At 43.7% G+C, this 26,711-nt stretch overlaps 1 protein-coding gene across 1 annotated transcript; it reads right to left on the bottom strand.

The window, feature by feature from the left end:
* Positions 1–1,110: 1,110 nt before the first annotated feature.
* On the bottom strand, positions 1,111–24,312 carry LOC310752728 (SUN domain-containing protein 3-like). The gene is made up of 13 exons (XM_083593660.1): positions 23,971–24,312; positions 20,455–20,552; positions 17,825–17,938; positions 16,636–16,720; positions 15,650–15,720; positions 12,640–12,695; positions 11,291–11,331; positions 9,840–9,999; positions 8,390–8,474; positions 5,595–5,710; positions 4,370–4,537; positions 3,302–3,391; positions 1,111–1,290 (listed from the first exon to the last, which is right to left on the bottom strand). Exons 1-13 carry the CDS (start codon positions 24,081–24,083, stop codon positions 1,162–1,164), a joined length of 1,326 nt encoding a protein of 441 aa, XP_083449786.1. The 5' UTR covers positions 24,084–24,312; the 3' UTR covers positions 1,111–1,161.
* Between the last annotated feature and the right edge of the window lie 2,399 nt (positions 24,313–26,711).

The following is a 26,711-nucleotide window of genomic DNA, read 5'->3' as shown; positions in this document are numbered from 1 at the left end:
ACATGACCCAGAAGCTGTACGCCAGCTCCCTCGGCCAGTAAAGCAAGATGAGCGCCGAAACCCTAGAGTCGTCTGCGACTCGACCTAATGGTCAGGGGTCCCTTTACCTTTTACCTTTATCATATCTCCTCTCAGTCTCCTCCTATCCATGCTAAACATACTGAGCTCCCTTGACCGTTTCTCATAAGGCTTGGTTTTCAAATCTTTTAGAATCTTGCTCACCCTCCTCTGCACATGCAGTAAGTCCAGTTGGGGACTTACTACTACAGTGGTACCTCAGGTTAAGTATTTAATTCATTCTGGAGGTCTGTTCTTAACCTGTAACTGTTCTTAACCTGAAGCACCAGCTTAGCTAATGGGGCCTCCTGCTGCCGCCGCGCCGCCAGAGCACGATTTCTGTTCTCATCCTGAAGCAAAGTTCTGAGGTAATATTTCTGGGTTAGCGGAGTCTGTAACCTGAAGCGTATGTAACCTGAAGCGTATGTAACCTGAGGTACCACTGTACTGAGTAGACATGTATAGGATTTCACAGTAAGTGACATGCATTTTGCAAATCGGACTCGGGATGTATTTGACATGAAGCAAATTCCCTAGTCTCTAGAAAGCCACCTAAAAGAAGGAAGAACATTCTAGAACACAGCCACAGCACAGTCCATGGAAGCAGCTCTTAGAACAGCTTAACTCAAAGCAATATATCGCATAAATCAAAGGCACCCTTTCCACGAACAGCTCACTTGCCTCTACACACTTCAGTCTAGACAGAAATCTTTATTGGGAGATTGCCTACTTTCGTAACTATCCCCCCCCCCCTTTCCACAGAAAACTGGACAGGATCAAAAATATTCATGTGACTTAAGATCAATTTGCCAGTGCCACGACTTTGCATTGATCATCTGAAATTTCCCCTGCCATTCTTGTCTTGGTTTCTTGGGCAGACCACAGATTGGGTCTTTCCGTCATGAACACCTGTCAGACTTTAAATATCTTGGCATAATTAGGATTCTTTCTTTCCTCCCCCTCCTAACTTCCCTCTCCACCCTCCCCTAGGAAAAAGTCAGAGTGAGCTGCGAGTGCTCTTTACAGTTTGCTCAGTATGATGGGCGTTGGTACTCCTGTTTTCTTTCCTTTTATTCATCTTGTAAGATTTTTCACCCCCTGCCTTCATCCGATGGGCGAGGAACGGACCATCTTCCCATGCACCCGGAGTCGATAAATACAGGTGAACTCTGAGTTGCCCCAGTTGCTCAGCACCTTGAATTTTATATGCAGAAACTGCTTTAAATGCTCGTTCTGAAATGTAGAGGATGAGAAGAGAAAGAACAAACGGAATCAAATGTGTAAAACTCTGCTGTGCTTCACCAGTACTTTTGTCATCATCTGAAATTGTTCTAGCAGATTTATTTATTTTTTTAATCTCCCAAGGAGAGCCCAACTTCACAGGGGGAGAGTTCAGGGCACACACCCCATTCATCATCATCATCATCATCATCAACTTTATTGCACTAGCCAAAGGCCATGGCATCATTCACAAAGGAAACAAAAAGAGAATAGCAGGGGGTTCTCAGATAGAATGTGCCAGCTTAAATGTCCAAATCACCTAGATGAAGATGATGGACTTTTCAGAGCTAGCCGACCTGACTGGAAGAGTCCGTGACCAGAAGGAGGAGGAGTACCAGGAGGAATGGAAGAAATTTAAAGACTATTTAGTCAAATATGTTAAGATAACTTAATTGGAAAAACGTGCAAATATCAGATAGGCTTAGGATTTAAATATGTAATGTTAGAGAATAATATGTTTAAAGTTAAAATGGAAAGAAAGAACGATGTTAAGTGAATAAGTTAATTTTATGAGAAAATAGGTTTTGGAAAACTGTTACAATGATATACACTGAAACTCAGCCGGGGGATTTGAGGAAGTCACTTAACAATGTTACTGAGATGGGATTAAGTATAGTTAAGATATATGTTTGTTTGTTTGTTTGTTTGTCTAAATTTTTTTGGAAAATCAATTAAAAAATTTGGGGAAAAAAGTTGAGATTTGCAGATCCCTTATTGGATATGCACACAATGAGCAGCAGGACACAAAAAAAATGTCCGAATCACCTTTGCAATTGACCACTATTTAATCTAGTTCTTTTCTCCTGATCTTCTTAGCTGCCAACGCATATAAGTTACTGTACTTTATATGTTACGAAGTCATCCGTATCACTCAGCAGCCATTTCAGTCTTTCTGCCCTGTTTGAGTGTGTTCCATTCGTAAGCAGGGGTTTTATAAATTGGTCTCTTGGTTCTATATATAGCGGGCATTGCAATAAATAGTGGTACAGGGCCTCTATGCAAGGATGCCTACACAGACAAAGTCTCTCCTTCTACTGTACTTTGCCGAACCGACCACACCATTTATGTAAGATGACCGGGAGGCAAAGGCTTGTCCACATCTGAGCATTATTTAGCTGCTAATCCACTTCCCCCTCCATTCATATCAGACTGGAGTAATGCACCCACACATATTTTAATCTGTATATGAGAAGCAGCTCTGGTCTTCCCATTGATGCTAACAGGAGTTGCCTTTTGTTTTGGTCCTTGCCGTCTAATTTGTTCGTTCTTTCATGCTGATGAAGTACCAACAGGGCATTCAGGAAGAGAGCTGTGAAGATCAGATGCAGAGACCCAATCCCTAGAAGAAGGCAGTTGAAATATACTCGGAGTAGAGAGTGGATTTCATGCTCTTTATTCAGCTCATAGTGGTGAGGAGGAATGGAAGTCCCCCCAGAATGTCTGCTTTATATACATTATTTACACAATGGGCCCCACGTGACTGGCTAATTCCGGGATTCTCCTGTAGGCCAATCAGGTTGCGGATTCACTTCCACCTGGAGCTGGATTGGGTGGCTCCTGTGGACCAATCAGACTGCTGCATTCTGGATCCTATTGTTCTAGGACCAATCAGACTGCTGCATTCTGAATCCTATTGTTCTAGGACCAATCAGACTGCTGCATTTTGGGTCCTATTCAATTCAGTACATAACAGCAGTGGAGCAACTGTCCTGTACGCAAGGAACGATTGCTCCTACAGCCAGTCAGAAGCCGCACTTTAGTTTCCGAATGTTTTGGAAGTCGCACGGACTTCTGGAATGGATTCCGTTCGACTTCCAAGCTATGACTGTATCGGGAAGCTTTTTAAGGTTTAATGTTTTGCTATGTTTTTATATGTGCTGGAAGCCACCTAGAGTGGCAGGGGCAACCTAGTCAGATGGGCAGGGTACAAATAAATTATTATTATTATTATTAGTTAGGGTACCTTCAGTTGGAATGTCTGAATGGCTTCTTTCTCAATATCATACATGAATTTCCCCAGTAGAGTTTCTTCTCGTGTTTCATCCTCTAGCCCCTAAAATGGAAAGCCAGAAGTAGCGGGGAGCTGAAATTAGTGACAGGACGTTTACACCAAAGGATGGAACACTGCCTAAAGGACGGTCTGGAAAACAATTCTTTATTAAGGTGGCACCCTGGGAGGCTGCTGCAGAGGCAGAGTTAATTACGTCCATGGGTCAAGCCCAGGGATGATGGTTACATGTGTCTCTCTAGCCTTCTTTGTCTGGTCCCCGGGATTCTTCCCAGGTCCCACCCCCTATCCCCAGGCCCCACCCCTCAATGTCCCTGCACTGCAGCCTCCTCGGGTGCTTTTGCCTGGATGACTTGTGTCATTGAACTGTGACAGTGCCTTTCCCGTGTCTGGATGGGGTTGCCTGGTTGTGCCCTGTCAGAAATTTGCACCCAGGACCATGGCCCCCTGGCCACCTCACTCTACACCAACTGGCCTTCAAATGCAGGAGAGCTGCCACCACTAGTGTGTAGACATTACTGGAGTGTGTAGACATTACTGAGCTACGTGGACTGGTGTTCTCATTCAACATGAGGCAGCCTCCTAGGGTGTTCCCCAGTCCTGGTTGAGCTTGACATGGTTGTTATGTACTGAAGTTCTCACCCTGGGCCAGCAGGGGGATACTGTAGATAGTTATGCAAATGAAGGATCGAAAGTGACGTTCAGTGATTGGATAGTTTTAGAAAGTTGCTACAGTAACGTTGTACTGGAGCTCTATATAAGCAGGCTGGCTGAGCCCTTCAGTTCAGTTCTGTTCTGGCCTCTGAATAAACAAGAGCTGTTTGAAGAATCGCTGTGTCGTCTGATATGTTCACCCACAACTTAACAATGGTGATGTGTGTTAGTCTTCTTTAGCCCATGACCTGTCTGTGAGAAGCAGCCCACACATCTGGGCTTGCTGAGTAGCCCTCCCAGTGCCTGAAATTACAGCTCTGCAGTTTTATCTGAGAGGAGCGCAATGCCGAGTTGAACATTAATACTCACAAAAACCCAGAAGTCCTTCAAGGCACTGTTGACTCCTCCCGAGGGCGAAATGGCTTTAGAGATGTGCTGAACTGTAACGGCTGTTGGTTGGATTTTCTCCGGCAGTTTAATTACTACTTGGCCCTCAGAACCCCGGAAAGCCCAGCAGTTTCCAGGATAAACATCTGGCTAGAGACAGGAAGCAACTCAAGTGACTAAAACATGATACTGCCACCATCCCAGGCATAGTTGCAGTTTGGGTCCAATATATATAAACTGACTTCTGCGGCCGAGTACAGATGATCATTGGTGACTGACCTACCACAATTTCTGTTTAGGCCTGCTATGCAAGTGAGGCAAATAAAACAACAACAACAACAACAATTTTATTATTTATACCCCAGGCCACCCTGGGTGGCTATCAACACCTATAAAAACATAATGTCAAATATTAAAAACTTCCTGATACAGGGAAGTTTTGGCACGGAGGTGAATGGCTGGTTTAAGAACAGGGCAACTACACAGTAACAATGACAACTTGATAAACAGTTGTCTGTATTAGAATCTTGGTAGCACAAGGATGGAAGAATGAGGAAACCCCGACAAAAGAACAGTGGCAAGAGAAATTGATGGACTATGCAGAACTGGCTAAACTGACATACAAACTGAGAGATAAGAACAACTGTGACTTCAAAGAAGAATGGGAACTTTTTACAGATTATCTAAAAAGACAACAAAATGAAGTGGACTCCTTGGCAAGTTTTGCATAAACATACACAAATCTATTGACGGTTAATATAGTAGATAGATAATATAAGGATTTATACAAGTTTACAGTATGCAGAGAACAATATGTGTTGAGAAATCAGAGAGAGGAGCTGAGGGAAGTCTTGGGGGGGAGGGTTTGTTGGGGAGGTGGGGGGAAATGATGAAGATGATATGTTCTGATATTTTGTCATGTTGAAATGTTAATAAAAAACAAAAACAAAAAACAGTTGTCTGTATTTATCTGGGATTAGTTTCAAATATGTCTCCGAGACTTGGAGTAGAGGAAAATGGAAAACTGGGACGTGCCGGGATCAAATCAGAAACCAGAACGGCTTCTGTAATTCCAGGACTGTCCCTGGAAAACGGACACCTGGAGAATAGGCAGGAAGACGAGAGTTTGGAGAATGGATGACTGAAGAATCCTAATGCTGCGCCAAACCTGTACTACCAGTGATAGAATACAGGCAGTCTACTGTACCTGCAGAACAGTATCAGGAGGATTTGTTGAAGACACAAAAAGCCATTGAAACCAGCAGTTCTGCATACTCTCAGGTACATAACTCTTAGATGTCCTGTCTTTATCAATTGTGGCTCCTATAGAGATAAAAAAAGATTAGAATTAACAGAGGGAGAGCAAGCTCTACTGACCAACAATACCTAAATTTCCATCCGATCTGTGTTTCACTGACCATAGCACAGTTTCTCATTGCCACATAAGGAGAGTCTGGGTGGATTGAAAAGTCAAATTCCTGACGCCTGCAAACCCAATAATGGGATCCGTTCCGGAGCCCCATTCGCATCCTGAAGTGAACACAACCCACGTCTGCGCTTCTGCGGGTGCGCAGGTCGCGATTCGCCGCTTCTGCGCATGATGTCATTTTGAGCGTCTGCGCATGTGCAAGTGGCGAAACCTGGTTACTTCCGGGTCGCCGTGGAGCGCAACTCGAAAATATTCATATTTAACCCGAGGTATGACTGTAAATTTAAGCTTTTGGAGTTGTTTCCACTGCTTTTTCCATTGTGTTGCTGTACACCTGAGTTTTCTATGACGTTTTGCCAATTTGTCAAAATTCCATCCTGATGCCATTTTTGCACCTGAAACGCAGGACATGTCAGGAGTTCTCCTTACGTATGGCAAGCCTATTCTCTAGTCCAGCATCCTATTCCCACAGTGGCCAGCCAGGGACCCTAGGAAGATCCCAAGCAGGACCAGAGTGCACGGACAACTCTCCCCACTTGTCATTCCCACCAACTCCTACTGAGAGGAATACCGCCTCACAACAGTGGAGGCAGAACATGCCCATAGTGCCTGTAGCCATGGATAATCTTATCCCCCATGAATTTGCCTAAATCTCTTTTGAAGCTGTCCAAGTTGGAGGCCATCATTATCTTGTGGGAGTGAGTTCCATAGCTAAACATGAGCTATGTGAAAAAAGTATTTTCTTTCTGAATCTTCCGACATTCAGCTTCGTTGGGTGGTTGAGCCCGAGTTTTCTGGTATTACGAGAGAGGAAGAAAAATGTGTCTGTCCACCTCCTCCACAAACCATGTGTACTCTTATATACCTCTAAACTGAAAAGCCTCAGATGTTCTAAACATTTCCTCAGAGCGTTTGAAATTTAATAATTTGGAATGTAATTTGGCCTTCTTTCTTTCTGTTTGATGATTTGATTTGTGATTAATTGGAATGTTTTTAATGGAAAATTAATTTTTTTTTTTTTTTACCAAAACCCCCAAACTTTTCCTCAGAGCAGGAGTTTCTCCAAGCGCTTGATCATTTTGGAGAAACTGTCCCAGCTCAACAGTATCCCTCTTGAGGTGAGGCAACTAGACCTCTACAAAATTACCTCAAAATTCATGTTCCCAATTTTGTGTTCATAGAGATTACCCAAATGTAGGGGCGTCAGGGGCATTTATATGGAATTTTTCATTTCATTTCACTTTTAATTTGTATACCACCTTTCTGTATTGCTATACACAAGGCGGCTTACAGCAGCAAATGCGTAAAAAAACACAAGCACCTTATAACAATCTGATCCAATACAGAAAGTCAAAATAAAACAGAGCTTCTAAATGGAATGACTTATATCAAATAAAGTAATATTCAATGATCTATTAGAATATAATAATACACAATAAAACTAATTCTCAAGAGAACAGCAAATAATAATTAAACAGAGATTCAGGTGCAAGGAGAGGGTGTTTAACCCTTCCCATGCCCACTAATCTTCCTGCCACTGTCCTGCAGAGAGTGGTTTTCTCCCTGTTTAGATTTATTTCCTGATACTGAGACATGCTGTGGTGGGAAAAGACCAATAAATGGCCAAAGGGTAGCAGATTTTCAGGGCAGAATCAGCAAGCAGAGTAAAGATTACGCTCCTCACTTCCTTTGACCAATTTCATTTGCAAATTTCCCTCCATATCAGCCAGTATTACGAGGCAACCCTGAATTTACCACATAACATGTCAACCAGATACTTTGTATTGACAGTGGGGAATAAAGCAGGGCGATATATCATCCAAACCTGGTTCAAAGTCCATAATGTGATGTTGGTTTTGTAATTTTTGACCTGGCAATATATCGCAAATAAAGATGTGTGTTAGGGCTGGGCATTATATTGTCCAAAACTGGTTTGAAGTCCATATCATGATATTGGTTTCAGAATTTTTGACCTGGCAATATATTGCAAATCATGATGTGTGTCTGGTGTGCTCTGCAAAAATCACAGCGCGTGAAAAAGCCTGAAGCCAGCCAATGCTTCTACATAGCTCCATCCTTATTTCAGACATTGTGATATATCGGTATATCACAACGCGGATGGCACTGTGGTCTAAACCACAGAGCCTAGGGCTTGCCGATCGGAAAGTCGGCGGTTCAAATCCTTGCGACAGGGTGAGCTCCCATTGCTCGGTCCCTGCTCCTGCCAACCTAGCAGTTCGAAAGCACATCAAAGTGCAAGTAGATAAATAGGTACCACTCTGGCAGGAAGGTAAACGGCATTTCCGTGCGCTGCTCTGGTTCGCCAGAAGCGGCTTAGTCATGCTGGCCACATGACCCGGAAGCTGTATGCCGGCTCCCCTGGCCAATAAAGTGAGATGAGCCCCGCAACCCCAGAGTTGTCCACGACTGGACCTAATGATCAGGGGTCCCTTTACCTTTACCTAAGTACTTCGGGCGACAGTCTTAATGGGTTCATTTGCTCAGCCCTAAAAGGCAGTGGAAAGTACCTTCATTTATTCAGGTAATAAGAAAAGAGCATAGTCTCTTGTTACCTATTGTTTTCTGAGCCCAATCAGCCATTTGCACATGATCTTCATAAATCTTCTTAAAAGCCAAGTTGATCGTTGTGAGCACTTGCTGTGAAAGAGGGAAAGACCAATCAGGGAGACCTCAGGGCAGAGTCACTGCAGATATCAAAGGCATGGATTGCAACATATGAATTATCCAAGGAGTTTGAACAATGCAGCTTAAGGCTCTACGTGCAGCAGTTGCATGAATATGGACAAATGCGCATCATGCGCTCATATGGCAAAGCAAGATATGATAGGATTGCCATATTTCAAAAAGTGAAAATCCAGACACAAAAGTTCTTTAGCTTTGTTTTAGGATTTTCCCGGACATTTAAGCGATTTTTGCCCAGACACTGCTTCCGACTGCAGTATTCCAGCTATGTCTGATGCGTGGCAATCCTAAGATATTATCTCAGCAAACACATGGCCCTAACTCCGAGGTTAAGATTTGCTGGAATGGCAGGGAATGTGAACATAGGGATGACGCTGGCAGTGAGAATTGGCAGGAGGGGGCGTGCCTTTTAACTGGCTGGGGTGGGCAGGGGTGGTTAAGAATCTCTCATACCTTAAGACCTTGAAGGCAAAATCCAGACATCTTCTGGTATTTCTTAATCCGTTAACAAATTAACTTTCATATAAACAGCGACAATGTATACATAGCCAAGCACCGCAGTATGTGTGTGAAAGTTACCGTATTTTTCGCTCTATAAGATGCACCAGACCATAAGACGCACCTAGTTTTTGGAGGAGGAAGACAAGAAAAAAAATATTCCGAATCTCATAAGCCAGAACAACAAGAGGGATCACTGCACAGAGAAAGCAGCGATCCCTCTTGCTGTTCTGGCTTCTGGGATAGCTACGCAGCCTGCCATCGCTCCATAAAATGCACACACATTTTCCCTTACTTTTTGGGAGGGAAAAGTGAGTCTTATGGAGCAAAAAATACGGTATATTTCCAGTGTTGCGCTTTCTTTTAAAAGCAGTAAAAGAGTATACACCATGCAACCCTCCCACTATTCTGGGGCACACTCTCAGTTTGCATGGAATGACAGCGATGCCCAACAGGCTGACCTGTGTGAAATTAGTGTCAACCCTTGAATACATCCCAGAATCCTCTGCAACAGACAGGGATTCCTCTGAACTTAGCAGGTATGGAAACCATTGCCCTCACAGGAGGCTGTGTTTATAAGTGGGCTTGCTTTTTTATATACCGTATAAGACACACCAGACCACAAGACACACCTAGTTTTCGGAGGAGGGAAAAAGTGAGTCTTATAGAGCAAAAAATATGGTATATACTTTTGATAGGGAACAAGGCTAACTGTTCCCCTTTGTTTTGTTTTTAAAGCTGCCAGGTTATGACAACAGCAAGACGAGCCTGTAATGAGGGTATGAAGTGCAAAGCAGAGAGGTGCCTTTTCCAGCATCTTACATCTTTGTTCTCTCCCGGGATATCACTCTCCTCCAGGATTTCCTTCACAGATTTCAGGATGCCTTCATTGATGCTGTTGATTTCGGCACGCAGGCGATCTGTCTCCTTTTTAAGGCCCTGGATTTCATGGATTTGTTCCTCGAGCAAATTCTGGGACTTCCTTGAGATGAAAAATAGGACCAATGTAAACATCAGGAATCCTTTGCTTGTCCAGCAGGAGGAACCCGGTTCTCCAACCGGCTGCAATGCGATAGTAATTGAAACCATCAACAGGTACCTGCAGATTAGGGCTTTTTCTGGATGATCGGTCAAAGGCTAATTTCAACATACAGGTAAGTCATGTGGTGCCTAGTTTCCTGCTAAGTGTGTCTTGCAACGCAATTCCCTCCCCTCCAGCATTTCTCAGGTTCAGACTGGGACATCCTATTCCAACCCCTCCAACATTTCTCCGATGAAAATAGGACACCAGGAAGCTTCTCTTGTGTTTGATCTCCTGCACAGATGTACGCCATATACACACTGACATTGGTCGCCTTGAGCCAATGCAACCTCTCCGCCTCACCTACCTCACAGGGTTGTCGTAAAGGGGAAAAAAAGTGTGAGGGGAGGGATCGTGAGCAACACCTTCAACAGATAAAGGGAATGAAATAAAATTTTAGTGGTAAGCTGCCTTGAGTCCCTGTCAGTGAAAAAGGTGGGGAATAATAATAATAATAATAATAATAATAATAATAATAATAATAATAGAAGAAGAAACTGTGAACATGATCAGGAACTTGCCAGAGAGTAAATCCTATTGAACTCAGTAGGAATTAGTTCTGAGTAAAAAACACTTCGGATTTCAGCGTAAGGCTGCCCAGTCTTGACCCAGTTACCTGAGAGTAAGCTCCAGGGAATACAGTGGGACTTTCTTCTGAGTAGACAAGTGTCAGGCTCCATTTAAAGGAGTCAGCACTCCCCACATTTCCTAAGACAGGCATAGGCAAACTCAGCCCTCCAGATGTTTTGGGACTACCACTCCCATCATCCCTAGCTAACCAGTGGTCAGGGATGATGGGAGTTGTCCCAAAAACATCTGGAGGGCCGAGTTTGCCTATGCCTGTCCTAAGAAGTGAAAGAATTCGAAACGGATTGACTGTTTCCTTCATTGGGTGCAGGGGGTTTATTTTCCATGGAAACAGGATTCGTAATTCTGGACCCTGGAAAACCGGGGCACTTGGAGGGTATGCAATCCTCTTTATGGCTGCTCTGAAGTTAAGCCCACCAAGGTGCACCTGGGTATAGAATTTCAACCATTTTTGTTTTTAATAAGAAATACATACAGAGAGAATTTTATCCTTTGTTCCCTCTGAGCAGCCTAGAGATTCACCCACAAGGCTCCAACAAGGAGTAATGACCAGCCTAGCGACATGTGCATTTAAGCAGGATTTTTATCTGAAAAGCCCTCTTACCACAACGATTTCAGCTCAGTTTCATACAGTTGCGTAAGCTCCTATAAAAAGAAGGAAAAAAACAAACAGACACACCTCAACGTTAATAATATCTTTGGGCCTTTGTGGGGTTGCCATGTGTCCTCTTTTCCCAGGACATGTCCTCTTTTTCAGAGTTAAAACTTCTGTCCGAGTGGTTTTTTTAAAAATTTGCCACAATGTCCCTGGTTGTACTTTCTGGATGAGACATAGACATAACTAGTGGTTGAAGAATTGCTTTCCTCTTCTCCTGCCCACCTCAGAAATATAGCAGAGCTTCTACAGGCTACATACAGTAGGAGTATTTAAAATGAGAGTTGTCATAGTGTTCTCTTTTTTGCTGTTCAAATTATGGCAACCCTACTTTCAGGGCAAACTTATTATTATTTCATGGGATGAATGCCACCTACCTAAATCCTCCCCTTTATGGGGGGGGGGAGAAGAAACTCTGCACATTCTCAGAGGCGTTCCATCCTAGATGTCAAAAATGTTATGAACCCGGAGTCATAACATTTCACCTTAAGGCATGCTGATAGTTTAAACAAAATCTTGTTTAGGCCTCCTCCCCACTCAACATGCTTTTCCTTGTGCCAGTTGCTAGATACATAACCTGCCAGTTTCATACCTTTGCCCAGGAAAGCACCTACGTTTTATCACATGTGGTGGGAATGTAAAAAAGTGAAAAGCTTCTGGGAAATGATATATAACGAGATGAAAAAAATGTTGAAATATACATTTATAAAGAAACCAGAAGCATTTTTACTGGGCATTGTAGGAAGTGTTATAAATAGAAAAGAATGTAAGCTGTTTTTATATGCAACGACGGCAGCAAAAATATTATTGGCACAAAAATGGAAGCAAGAAGAATTACCGATGAAAGAAGAATGGAGGATGAAATTAATGGACTATGCAGAACTAGACAAACTAACAGGAAGGATTTGAAATCTGCGGGACCAGAAATTCACAGAAGACTGGTGTAAATTTACAGACTATTTGAAAAGCAATTGTGATGATCAGACGACGTTTGTAGGTTTGCAAGAAGTTTTGTGAGGTGAATTATTGGAACTATTGCAAAAATGGATAAAGGGGAGGATGGTTAGTTAAGATAATTAAGCCAATATGAATTTAAGAAATGCATAAGAAGTGATAAAAACGGTGGATCATCAGAGGTGCTGATGGAAGTCCAAAAAAAAGATTGTATAAGTGGTGAAGTTTTGTGGTATGTATTAAAATTAATAAAAATTATTATATAAAAAAAGGAAAGCACCTATAGTAGCTGCTTCTCGCTTTGAGCGACTTCAGTTTACGTTCCCACCCAGGAAGATGCTCACCTTTGATGACAGGCCGTCTGAAAGCCTCATGCAGAGACACGAGCAGTAAATGGCGGCTAGAGAAATAAGCAAGAAACACTTATTGATGATGATGATAATGATGATGATGATGATAATAATAATAATAATAATAATAATAATAATAATAATTTATTAGTTATCCTGCACCCATCTGGCTGGGTTTCCCCAGCCACTCTGGGCAGCTCCCAACAGAATATTGAAAACACAATAAAACATCACACATTAAAAACTCCCCTAAACAGGGCTGCCTTCAGATGTCTTCTAAAAGTCAAATTGTCGTTTATTTCCTTTCCTTATTTATATATTGCTAGCCAATAGTTATTATCTCACAAGTGCCAATGGTGTTTATGTTAGAAAAACCACACTGGGATTTTCTGTGATGCACACCCACATCCAACTAAACTTGATGTGTTTCCACAGAGGCTGCATACACACTATACACCTGAAGCAAATCTGAAGCACAGAATCCTGGGAGTTGTAGTTTACTCATTACAGAGCTACAATTCCCACCAATAGGCTACCACACTCAGAATTATTTGCGAGGCATGTGTGCATGTGCAGGCAGCCTAAGCGATTTGAAAAAGCATCTTTTATAAGTTCAAATTGAGGCAGACCCTTCCTTTAGCCCCAATTTACTGCAGGTTAATTTGTTGAGATCACGGATGGGGAAGCTTTTCCTCCTTGAGGGCCACATTCGGCCATGGACAGCAGTGGCGTGCGGTCATTGGACCATGGGGACTAGGCTAGTCCCCTAAATGTTTTCAGTAAATTGGAGTATTCAAGCATTTAAAAAAAATATTTATTAGTTTTTATTAAAATAATTCAACATTAATACATTTATACATACATCTTACGAATATACAAACAAACATAAATTTCATACAGTCCTTAAAAATGTTCATACATACCCACACTCAATCCCACACATACTTCCTTTTCCCACCACCATCCCTCACCCCTCACCCCACCCTGTTTTAGACTTCCAGTCTTCTCAATTGCAATTTCTACTACTTTCTTTCACACATTGTCCTTGCCTATCTTCTCTTTTGAGATCCTTCCAATTTCTCCCATTGTTTTGGACATATTGTAATACTCCAATAATTTGGCAAGCCACTCTGTTTTTGTCGGTATTATACCACTTTTCCAATTTTTCGCAATCAATAGCCTTGCGGCTACTGTTGGGTATAAATATAATGTCTTGTCCTCTTCCTTTAAACTTCCTGGCACTATTCCCAATAGAAAACCTTCTGATGTTTTCCTAAATGAATATCTGAGCGTTCCCCCCCCCATTTCATTATATATTGTTTCCCAAAATTGTTTGATGTTTAAACAATTCCACCACATATGCATTCAAATATTAAAGCCTGATGCTTCCTTGCCAAAGCCTGGGAAGCTACTACCCGGGTGGCGCTGTGGTCTAAACCACAGAGCCTAGGACTTGCCGATCAGAAGGTCGGCGGTTCGAATCCCCGTGAAGGGGTGAGCTCCCGTTGCTCGGTCCCTGCTCCTGCTAACCTAGCAGTTCAAAAGCACGTCAAATTGCAAGTAGATAAATAGGTACCGCTCCGGCGGGAAGGTAAACGGTGTTTCTGTGCGCTGCTCTGGTTCTCCAGAAGCGGCTTAGTCATGCTGGCCACATGACCCGGAAGCTGTATGCCGGCTCCCTCGGCCAATAAAGCGAGATGAGCGCTGCAACTCCAGAGTCGGTCACGACTGGACCTAATGGTTAGGGGTCCCTTTACCTTTATTAAAGCCTGGTGCTTCCTTCCGAAAGCCTGGGAAGCTACTACCCGGATGAACGAAGCTCTGATGAGTCCAAGACCCCTCCTGTCACCTTTCTAGAGCCCACCAGAGCAGGAGGAGGTGTCTCCTTCTCAAAGCCCCAGAAGCTTCTGCTGGGCTTAGAGAGGGAGGCATGATGCTCACACATGCAACATCCGGACATCACACACATGATGTTCCGCCCGCCCATCACCCCCACATGCTGGAGCCTCTGGTCCTAACAGCTCCTCTACTAAAATTTCACCACCTGTCACTGACGGACAGTCTTCCAGGGGCCACATGCTAGTGGCCAGTAAAGCCAGATGCCAAAACCGGGAAAGCAATGGATGCAACCCTTACCTTTGTACAGTAGGCTACATTCCAGCCATGCCAAACTTGAGAGCTAAGGAGCTACTGTTATTATCAAAGGCATCTCTGGACTAGAGAAGATGATTAATCTCCTTCACCCCTACACCTGCTCAATTTATTATTATTTTTATTATTATTTATGAATTTTTAAATATATACAAGCACACAGCAACCAAAAAGGTAACGCAGAGTTGCGGAATAAAATAATAGCAACCCAGTATTTAAATACCCCTGCCATGACAAAGAATGAGAGGCAGGAGGGGTTGGGTATATTCACATTGGATATATTCACAAAACCGAAACCAATCTGCATTGGAATTATCAAAATTTCAAAATTATCGAAATGGATGATATCTGATTTTCAACTTCCTTATATATCACCAGCAAAACATTGCGATATACTGATACAGTGCTTTTTTCCTGGGGGGGGGGGCGGCGGCGCAGGGGGACGAATACCCCTAAACATTTTGTGAATCTTTGTACTTTTGTCCATTTGCTGTATTTATTTTTCCCGATTTGAACTATAAAATGTTGGTTTTCTTGAGTCAAAATGAGAGTACCCCTAAACATTTTTTTAAATAGAAAAAAAGCACTGTACTGATATATCACGATGTCTGAAATAAGGATGGAGGCATTGGCTGGTTTCACGGTGTTCCCCATGTTGTGATTTTTGCATAAAACACACACCACGATTTGTGATATATCGCCAGGTCAAAAACTTTGAAACCGATATCACGATACGGACTTCCAACCAGTTTTGGAAGAGATAGATTTGATATATTGCCCAGCCCTAATAGCAGGTGAGTGAAACTTGGTTTGTCTTGCCTAAAATTAAAAACGGAACCCTACGAATACTCACCACAAATGGTTGGGACTGTTATAGACAAGAACTTCAGAGACTTCGCGAAGTTCGCCATAGTGCATTGGTCTCTGGAGAGGAAATAAGGCTGTGTTGTCAAAAGGCTGATAGTCATGATGACACAACTCTTGAGATCCAGCAAAGTCTATAGAAATGGAATGGGGATCCTGTGACACTGCTGGCTCCCCTTTAAAGGAATGGCTGCTGGACTCACCAGGAAGAATTCACCCCTGATCATTTGATAGGCATTGCAGGAGTTGCTGCTACTTCATGTTTCTCTTCCTAATAATGTCTAGTATAAGACAATGCTTGATGTGACATCACCACACCCTGTGTCCCACCCCCCACTGCCAGGTAGGTAAGATGAAGGAAGTGCACAGTGCAATGATGTCACATCCTGTTGTGTTATGTACAACAAGATCTTCCCCAGAAAGAGGAACGCAGAGACTCTGGCTTGTATCCAACTTAGTTTTTAGATGAGACCTATTGAAAGAATGGGACAAGTGTGGCGCTGTGGGTTAAACCACAGAGCCTAGGACTTGCCGATCAGAAGGTCGGCAGTTCGAATCCCCACGACAGGGTGAGCTCCCGTTGCTCAGTCCCTGCTCCTGCCCACCTAGCAGTTCGAAAGCACGCCAAAGTGCAAGTAGATAAATTGTTTTTGTTCTGACCAGCTTTACCTGCTGTCTCTGCCATGGGTGTCTACTTTATAATATTTTAATATTTGGTTGCTGTTCCTTTCAGTCTTTTTGATTGCTTCTAAGCTGATTTTATCTTGTCCACAACCTTGAGACTTGCAGAAGATTATGAAACAACAACAGCATTGACTGAGTGAAGTTTGTACGATTTATGCCAGAACCATTTCTTGTTCCAGACCAGGCTTCCAAAATGCTCTTAAGCATGAATAACTTGCTGTATTATGAAAAGGTTTTTAATAAAATCTTATTTTAAAAGGGGGGAAAGAAAAGCGGACCACTGATGCTTACCTTAAACAGATACAGGCTTTACAGAGGAATTCTGGGAGGCAGATAACAGTAACTATTATGCTGCTGGGAATGGTACATATCGCTCCTGCAGGGTAGAGGGGAAAATCACAAAGCATTTAAGGAATTGCTTTTTCTTTGGTTGTCTGATTACCTATGAAGAGTGGGCAGAATCTGGGCTCATTCTCTCATTTGAAAATGCAACTTTTGGCCAGTTTGCAGTAACCATAATACAGTGGTACCTCAGGTTATGTACGCTTCAGGTTACAGACTCCAGTAACCCAGAAATATTACCTCGGGTTAAGAACTTTGCTTCAGGATGAGAACAGAAATCATGCTCCAGCGGCGCAGCAGCAGGAGGCCCCATTAGCTAAAGTGGTGCTTTAGGTTACGAACAGTTTCAGGTTAAGTACGGACCTCCAGAACAAATTAGGTACTTAACCTGAGGTACCACTGTAATGCAGAGAGTATTAAACATTGGTATAGTACTTTCTAGTATGCAAAGCTCTTCACATGCTGTCAGGGAACTGTCATCGGCTCAGGGGCGAGAGGGGAAAAGCCGGATGGATTACAGAGAGCCCCCAAAGATCGTGGGAAGCAGCACCTCCTCAGCGGAGGTGAGTAACCACGCCTCCAGTGGAGAGGAGCTGCAGGGCTGGGGGGGGGGGCGGCGAGGCGGTGCCAGGACACCTTGCCTGAGCAAAGCGGCGAGGAGAGAGGTCCTCCTTTACCCACGCCCTCCTTGTGCAGTAGGCTTCCGCGCAGAGAGGGGAAGCGCAGGCTGGGCGTCAAGAAACTACTCTGCTGGGGAAGGTTTAAGGACAGCCCACTCTCAGATTCTGCCAGTGAATGAGCGAGCCACAGAATAGTGGTGGTCTGCATGGTGAAGGTTTTTTTGGCACCAATAACAAGGCTTTACAGCCGACCAGGCAGGCATTTGCCTGATTGCTCTCGAGCAACCCCCTAATACCCTTACACATGCATTCATCCCAGCTGTAAGTCTTACAAAAACCTGTAAAGGAAGTTAACATTATTTCCGAATATTTCATTGCCATTTTCGACACAAGTAACAAATAGCATACAACGAAAACATCTCTCTTGACAGTACAGAAGCAAAGGTCTGGAAGAGATTTGTTACGCAAGTATGGGAAGTCCCACATTTAGTGTCAAGCAAATGCAACTGGATACATACTTAGCAGACTCTTCTGAGATGCGCAAGACGAGTCAGATGATAAGGTGCCACAGCTATTTTCCCTCCCAATAACTTCTCTGGTGAACCTCATCTGTCCTCTGTTGGATGACTCTCCTGCCAAAAGAACATCCTCTCATTAGCCAGACATCAGTGACACCTAGGATTCAGTGTTTCCATCTAAAATTGAAACGTGCATCATCTGGAAAATGGACCAGTTGCTTCTTCTGCTCCCATTGGTTTCTTGGAAGCTTTGAATCATAGAATTGTAGAATTGGAAGGGACCTCAAGGGTGTAGGAATCTCAGCTAAAGCATCCATGACAGATGACCATCCAACCTCTGCTTAAAAAGGACCTCCCAAGGGAAACTGTTCCACTGTCAAACAGCTCTTACTGTCAGATAGTTCTTCCTGATGTTTAGTGAGAATCTCCTGTATGGTAACTTGAAGTTATTGGTTCTAGTCCTACCCTCCAGAGCAGGAGAAAACAAGCCTTTTTCCCTCTTCCATGTGACAGCCCTTGAGATATTTGAAGATGGCTGTCATATCTCCTCTCAGTTTCCTCTTTTCCAGACTAAACATACCCAGCTCCCTCAACTGTTCATCATAGCGCTTGGTTTCTAGACCCTTGATTATCTTGGTTGCCCTCCTCTGCACACCTTCCAGCTTGCCAACAACCTTCTTAAATTGCAGTGCCCATAACTGGACACAGTATTCCAGGTGTGGTCTGACCAAGGTGTTGATCTGGACACTAGACTTCTGTTGATGCAGCCTAGAATCTGGCTGTTTGATTGTGCTCTTTTTGTGATTGCTTCAAACAATTGTTGTTGGGTAGGCAATATAACCCAGTGTCTAACTGACTGAGTGTGTACTGAAATTAACCAAAGTTAAGTCTTTCCGGAGATTTGCACATGTTGAGCTAGACTTGAGAACGGTTCAACGCGCAAGCTCAGCTCAACATGTCCCATAAATCTTTGAAGAGTAGATTTAATCAAGTTGTGTAGAGGGTCTCAGACAACATTTTATCTCCAGCCACCGCTCACAACACGACTCATTAACCTTACAGTGAAGACAGTACTGCCAATCTTAAAGAAGCTCTACCCGAAACCAATGCTTTGTGATAGCTATCAACCAGTTGCAAATACCCTGGGGTTTTTTGGGTGGGGGGAGTGATGGAGACAGTGGCAGTGGAGCAACTGCAGACATTCCTGAAATATACTGATTATTCAGACTCATTCCAGTCTGGGTTCGGATCTGGTTTCAAGACTGGCCTTGTTCACTCTGAAAGATGATGGAAGAAGAAGACAAGCGGAATGGATCAAGATAGCTTAGCTATGGTAGTCCAGGGATTGGTGACCTTCGAATTGGTTTACTGCAATGCACTCTGGGTGGGGCTTCCCTGGTGGTTGTTTCAGAAGCTGCAGCTTGAGCAGGAAGTGGCAAAAAGGCTATTGAATGGAGTGGTCTATCAAAAGCCCATATTAACTGTACTGAAAGACTTTAACTGGCTGCCCATATGCCAAGACCACATAACACCAGTCTTGAAAGACCTACATTGGCTCCCAGTATGTTTCCGAGCACAATTCAGAGTGTTGGTGTTGACCTTTAAAGCCCTAAATGGCCTCAGCCCAGTATATCTGAAGGAGCATCTCCACCCCCATTGTTCTGCCCGGACACTGAGGTCCAGCGCCGAGGGCCTTCTGGCGGTTCCCTCACTGTGAGAAGCAAAGCTACAGGGAACCAGGCAGAGGGCCTTCTCGGTAGTGGTGCCCACCCTGTGGAACGCCCTCCCATCAGATGTCAAAGAGATAAACAACTACCTGACATTCAGAAGACATCTGAAGGCAGCCCATACCCAGATAATATATTATTATTATTATTATTATTAATTATTATTATTATTATTATTATTATTATTATTATTATTATTATCACCATGCCACATTGAAGGTATTGAAATAACGCTGCTGTTATATAAAGCCCAAAACCAGACAAGGTTACCTCCAGGCCCACATTATTTTGCATACTCCTGCCTGTGCACTTGGATCCTCAGGAATGACACTCTTAGCCATGCTGTAGACTCCTAAGGTTTGTCTTATGTCCACTAAGGCCAGGGCTTTTAGTGTGGTGGCACCTCCCCTTTGGGATGTTCCTCCTACGGACATCAGGCAGGCACCTACAGTACTGGCATTTAGGTACTTGCTTAAAACGGCTCTTTTTACCTAGACTTTCCCGAAGGGGAGATCCAACTATGCTGATGTACTAATAAGATCTACAGTGGTACCTCTGGTTACATACGCTTCAGGTTACACACTCTGCTAACCCAGAAATAGTTCTTCAAGTTAAGAACTTTGCTTCAGGATAAGAACAGAAATCAGGCTCCGGCGGTGCGGCAGCAGCAGGAGGCCCCATTAGCTAAAGTGGTGCTTCAGGTTAAGAACAGTTTCAGGTTAAGAACGGACCTCCAGAACAAATTAAGTACTTAACCTGAGGTACCACTGTACTGATACACTCATCTTAGAAATGCAATTTTATTGTTGATCTTATGCTGCCTTGTGGTGTTATTTCTTAATGTTGACGGTATGAAATTCCCCCCAAATGAAAACATATAAATGCACGCCCTTTGGAACTTACCCCCCGTTTCTACTCCCTCATCAGCAGTTGAAGTTGTTTGACCACTTGAGGTAGTAGAGTTTCTGGGGCATTTCCCCGTGGAATTGCGCAAGTACCAGCTGAAAGAAGAAATGCTGTAAATTATCTGAGTGTTCTTCAAAACGATTTGTGTTTAAGATTCCTTCATGGACATGCTTCTGTCAGAAAATAAAAGATGTCCTACAAATTCTTTGGTTGTTGTGTGGCACACTGTTTGTAGACACCAGGAATCTTGTGTGTGACCAGAGGAGAAATGAATGCTGGGAAGGAGCTCAGAGAGAAAAAAACCTGTTGTGCATCTGCAGCAGCACAACCGGACGCCTTCATCTGCTCCAGCTGCAACAAAACATGTCTCCCCAGTATTGGTTTCTACAACCACAGCAGCCACTGTAACCTTCCAGATGTTTGACTTCACCCCCAAAGATGTCCTCCTCCATTGTCTCCAAAAACAGATGGATTTCATCCATATAGAAAGCTGTTTATGTTGGTCCTAAAGGATATACACTGGCTCCCAGTATGTTTCTGAGCACAATTCAAAGTGTTGGTGCTGACCTTCAAAGCCCTAAACGGCCTCAGCCCTGTATACCTGAAGGAGCATCTCCACCGCCATCATTCAGCTCGGACTCTGAGGTCCAACTCTGAGGACCTTCTGGGGGTTCCCTCATTGCGAGGTGAAGTTACAGGGAACCAGGCAGAGGGCCTTCTCAGCAGTGGTGCCCTCACGTCAGATGTTAAACAGTTAAATAAATATACAACTTTTAGAAGACACCTGTACTGGGAGGTTTTTTAATGTTTGATGTTTGTTGATGTTTTTATATGTGTTGGAAGTGGCCCATTGTGGCTGGGGCAACCCAGCCAGGTGGGCAGGGTATAAATAATAAAGTTATGATGATGATTTAACTGTAGCCAGGAACAGGTCACATGGGAGTAAAAAAAAAAATCACATGGAAACTGACATTGCACATTGCGACAGAAGTGGTGTGGGGAAGGTTTGTCTTAAGAAGATTTTGCAAGATACAGAGAATGCCATGTGTATGTAACCCATGCTCTTATCCTAATTAATAGACTAGTAAAGGTAAAGGGACCCCTGACCATTAGGTCCAGTCGTGGCCAACTCTGGGGTTATGGCGCTCATCTCACTTTACTGGCCGAGGGAACCGGCGTACAGCTTCCAGGTCATGTGGCCAGCATGACTAAGCCGCTTCTGGCAGAACCAGAGCAACGCACAGAAATGCCGTTTACCTTCCCACCAGAGCAGTACCTATTTATCTACTTGAACTCTGACGTGCTTTCGAACTGCTAGGTTGGCAGGAGCTGGGACCGAACAACGGGAGCTCACCCTGTCGCGGGGATTCGAACCACCGACCTTCTGATCGGCAAGTCCTAGGCTCTGTGGTTTAACCCACAGCGCCACCCGCATCCCTAATTAATAGACTAGAACGAAACAAAAAACAAAACAAAACAAAACAAAAGCCAGGTTTTGGCAACTACACAGCCACTGAATAGTTTGACAGATGCCATATTAGATAAACTCCCCAGATATGGATCTCGTCTTCTCTCTGCAGCAGTCAGTGCTGCATACCAGAAGTAGAATACAGCTGTTATGTTCTGAGTTGAATAGGATACAAAATGCAGCAGTCTAATTGGTCCTCAGGAGCCACCCAATCCAACTCCAGGAGAATCCCGGAATTAGCCAATCACGTGGGGCCCATTGTGTAAAGAATGGATATAAAGCAGACATTTTGGGGGAACTTCCATTCCTCCTCACTACTATGAACTGAATAAAGAGCATGAAATCCACACTTGACTCTGAGTATATTTCAACAGCAAAGCACAAAGTGGGGAACAAGCTTTACTTGTGCAACAAAACTCCCCCCTTTGTGTGTCTCCTAAATCTGTTTGGAGGTTTCCTTCAATTATTATTATTTTATTATTTGTACCCCGTCCATCTGACTGGGTTGCTGCAGTCAGAACAGACTGAAGGGTTGCAGGGGCAGCTCCCATTGCGTGAATGGAGCTCATAGCACACACGCAACAACTTAGTTGAATCCCGCCTGCAATGCCCATAGTGCGTGTAAATAAAGGTATACTGGATGGGAAGGCCACACCGGCATCCTTCGTGAAGAAATTCGCAATCTAGTTTGATATCTGTAATAACTTGCAAAACATTAACTTCCCATTTCGGAAACGCTTTGTGGAGCTTCCCTTGCGGAAAAGGAAACATAACTTTACTTCATGGGATTGTTGTGAGGAGAAAGCGGGCAAGAGAAACCACAGGGGCCAGTTTGAGCTCTTTGGGGGGGGAAGGTGAGATAGAAATGTAATTCATTAATTAGTTCATTATAGGTGTAGGAGCTCTGTTTGCTGTTACATCCAGAAACCCTAATTGGAGCCTTAGAGAAATCACTGTGACTCCAAACAAAAAAGAAATTATGCATATTATGGGCAGGAACATGAAATGTCTCACATGAGCTCAAAGTGTTAAATATGTGGCATGCCTCACACAAGGGAATTTGTTGAGGTACAGTAACAGAGCACTTTAATTTACTTGAATTGCACAAACTGAAATGCCATGGTATGCACTTTAACCTCACCTGGAAAATATTGACAGTCTGAGGTAAAAGGTAAAGGTAAATGAGGTAAAGGACCCCTGGATGGTTATGTCCAGGCAAAGGCGACCATGGGGTTGTGGCAGTCAAATTTGCTTTCAGGCCGAGGGAGCCAGCATTTGTCCACAGACAGCTTTCTGGGTCATGCGACTAGCATGACTAAACTGCTTCTGGTGCAACGGGACACTGTGAAGGAAACCAGAACGCACGGAAATGCCAATTACCTTCCTGACACAGTGGTACCTATTTATCTACTTGCACTGGTGTGCTTTCGAACTGCTAGGTTGGCAGGAGCTGGGACACAGCAATGGGAGCTCACCCCATCATTGGGATTCGAACCGCCAACCTTCTGATCTGCAAGCCCAAGAGGCTCAGTGGTTTAGACCACAGCGCCACCCGTGTCTGAAGGTACCCTCTGGCAATATTAAAGTTATAAACCTAAGCGTTCTCTTATGTGTCCTTTCCCCCCATGTTTTTTATCCTGATACTTTAAAGGTAAAGAGACCCCTGACCGTTAGGTCCAGTCGTGACCGACTCTGGGGTTGCGGCGCTCATCTCGCTTTATTGGCTGAGGGAGCTGGCGTACAGCTTCCAGGTCATGTGGCCGGCATGACTAAGCTGCTTCTGGCGAACCAGAGCAGCGCACGGAAATGCCGTTTACCTTCCCGCAGGAGTGGTACCTATTTATCTACTTGCACTTTGACGTGCTTTTGAACTGCTAGGTTGGCAGGAGCAGGGACTGAGCAACGGGAGCTCACCCCGTCGCGGGGATTTGAACCGCCAACCTTCTGATCGGCAAGTCCTAGGCTCTGTGGTTTAACCCACAGCGCCACCCGTGTCCCTATCCTGTTACTTTACCAGGATACAAATACACACAATATTGCTCTACCTGTTTGACTGCGTTCCACCAGATCCTGTTGGCCCACTGGAAATATTTGGGTTATCCTGAAAGCCTTGTGTTGGTTGCTCCAAACTTCTCCGCACAGACCGCTTTCCGTTCATTGTTGAGAAGGGACGACTGGATGTATTCCGAGACAAATCTGTTGGATTCTTCCCACTGTATCATGGACACCGAAAACCCACACCCGCCAAAATTGCACACACGACCAAAGGGAGGACCTCTTTTAATAAGTCATCGTCAAAGTGGCACCCATTCTGTCTTTCCAATGCACTTCTGAAGTATGTGGAGATTATCTGCCAGGCGTCCAGTAGGTGATGTCATAATAGGAACTCTGCGGTGAGATGGCTTCGTGACATCATAATGGCGAACGAGTTAGGATTAGATTGACTGGGTCAGATCCATAAATAATGGCTCCTGGAATCCTTAGGGCTCGATAACTTGAGGTGTAGAACTGTTGTTAGAAAGAATCCAGGCAGAGGGCCTTCTTGGTACTGGCGCCCACCCTGTGGAACGCCCCCCCATCAGATGTCAAGGAGATAAACAACTACACAACTTTTAGAAGACATCTGAAGGCAGCCCTGTATTGGGAGGTTTTTAATGTTTGAGGATTTATTGAGTTTTAATATGTGTTTGGAAGCTGCCCAGAGTGGCTTGGGTAACCCAGCTGGATAGGTGGGGTATAAATAAATTGTTGTTGTTGTTGTTTAGCTCTCTTAAAAGCATGGTTTCACATGAATCTCACTATGGGGTAATCCATCATACTCCTCTTGACAACTTAGATCCTAAGTTGGTTGTAAGCGATAGTGAAGTCACGTTAAAAAATTGTTAATGCAAATATTTTCAAATATATATATTCCGTTATAGGCAGTGCTTTTTTTCTTAAAAAAATATGTTCAGGGGTACTTTCATTTTGACTCAAGGAAACCACCATTTTATAGTTCAACTAAATACAGCAAACGGACAAAAGTACAAAGATACACAAAATGTTTAGGGGTATGCGTACCCCTGCGTACCCCCAGAAAAAAGCACTGGTTATAGGTGTCCCATAATACTCATTCCATACTTGTAAGAAATCAGGTTTTTATTGAGGCAGCACCTGCACTTTCAAGTTCCTTGCCTGCTGACATTAAGCAGGTGTCTTTGTTGTATTATTTTTGGTGCCTCCTTGAAAGATTTTTCGTTTGTCCAAGCCTATCTAGACATGTAGAAGTTACATGGGTTTTCTCTCTTTTCAGCTACTGTTAATCCTCTTTAGAATGTTTTCTTAACTGTTTCCAATTGAGAAATTCAAAGTTTCATTATATACATTTGTAAGCTTCATAGAGGTTTTCCTACAACCAAACAGCATAGGCGTTCTGCTAAATAAAAGAAAGTTAACAGTACATTGTTTTTCAAAAGGTCTTCCGATACGATAATCTTTATTGTCATTGTCCCATACAGAACAAAAAAATTGAAAAAAATCTACATCAGACATTCAAAAACCAACAAGTTTGCTATCCCAGCTATCCCAGCCTTGTTAGCCCCTAAAAACTCTGATACCCCATAATTGAATACAATATACTCCCATAGAGACTACCTTACACTGCGTTTAAAACCAAAATCGCATTTGAATAGGAACTGTTTCTCAGGCGGCTAGTCCTAGTCTTTATAACCCTGTACTTTCTTCCAGAAGGCAGAAGCTGAAAGAGATCGTTTCCAGGGTGCGCACTATCTTGCACTATCTCTGCAGCTTTCTTATGGCACCTGGAAGCATAGATTTGATCGAAGGTGGGAAGAGTGCACCCAATTTTTCTCTCCGCAGGCTTTACCACCTTGGACAGCATTGTTTTTTCCCTGACTGTGCAGCTCCCAAACCACACACACAGACCATAAGTTAATACACTCTCCACAGCACAATGGTTAAAAGCCATCAACAGGTCCTTTGAGAGATTATTTTTCCAGAGGATTCTCAGAAAATATAACCTCTGCTGTGCTCTCTTCATCAGTTCCCGTGCTCAGAGTGAAACAAAAATTAGTTGAAAGGCCTCCTATTTCCACTAGAGGTCAGTAATCGTTTATATCTTGATCACAATCTGTAAATGCTAGAGAAGGATGGTTTCTAGAAGCAGGAGATTTGGAAGGGACCCCAAGGGTCATCTAGTCCAACCCGCTGCAAGGCAGGAATCTTTCCCCCAATCTGACATTAAGAGTCTGATGCTCCAGCCACTGCTCCTACAATGCCCAGCTTAGCTTCATGCTGCAATGATCAGCGGTTTGCCTAGCAAGTGTGAAAGAGACTCATAAGAGGCTCGTAAGACTGAGTGTTGCTCTTCTTGTCCTTTTCTCAAACAATGAGTCTAGGAGCACCTTAACAGGCTGACCAGGTTCAAAAAGTATCTAAATGGTGCCTAGAGAATGATAGATAATTTATTACGGCCAAAGACCAGCTTGCATAACACACTAAAAACAGCGTTCATAAAGATAAAATATACAACCAGAGCAGATTGCAGCAATGAGCCTCTTGGGCTTGCAGATCAGAAGGTTGGCGGTTCGAATCCCCGTGACGGGATGAGCTCCCGTTGCTCGGTCCCTGCTCCTGCCAACCTAGCAGTTCGAAAGCATGTCAAAGTGCAAGTAGATAAATAGGTACTGCTCTGGCGGGAAGGTAAACAGCGTTTCCATACACTGCTCTCGTTTGCCAGAAGCAGCTTAGTCATGCTGGACACATTACCCAGAAGCTGTACGCTGGC

The sequence above is a fragment of the Podarcis filfolensis genome (genome assembly GCF_964270895.1).
Source record: "Podarcis filfolensis genome assembly, chromosome: 17".
Taxonomy (NCBI): Eukaryota; Metazoa; Chordata; class Lepidosauria; order Squamata; family Lacertidae; genus Podarcis; species Podarcis filfolensis.
The sequence above is the reverse complement of the archived record's forward strand: the minus strand, read 5'-3'. Positions and strand labels throughout refer to the sequence as shown.

What these genes read in the sequence shown, in the direction of transcription:
- LOC310752728 (XM_083593660.1), bottom strand. Translation starts at nt 24,083, where the DNA reads ATGAACGGAAAGCGGTCTGTGCGGAGAAGTTTGGAGCAACCAACACAA. An exon ending in CAGACGGCCTGTCATCAAAG is followed by an intron (nt 11,332 to 12,639) that starts GTGAGCATCTTC and finishes TTCTTTTTATAG; the next exon opens with GAGCTTACGCAACTGTATGA. An exon ending in TGAAGGACTTCTGGGTTTTT is followed by an intron (nt 3,392 to 4,369) that starts GTGAGTATTAAT and finishes TTTCCATTTTAG; the next exon opens with GGGCTAGAGGATGAAACACG.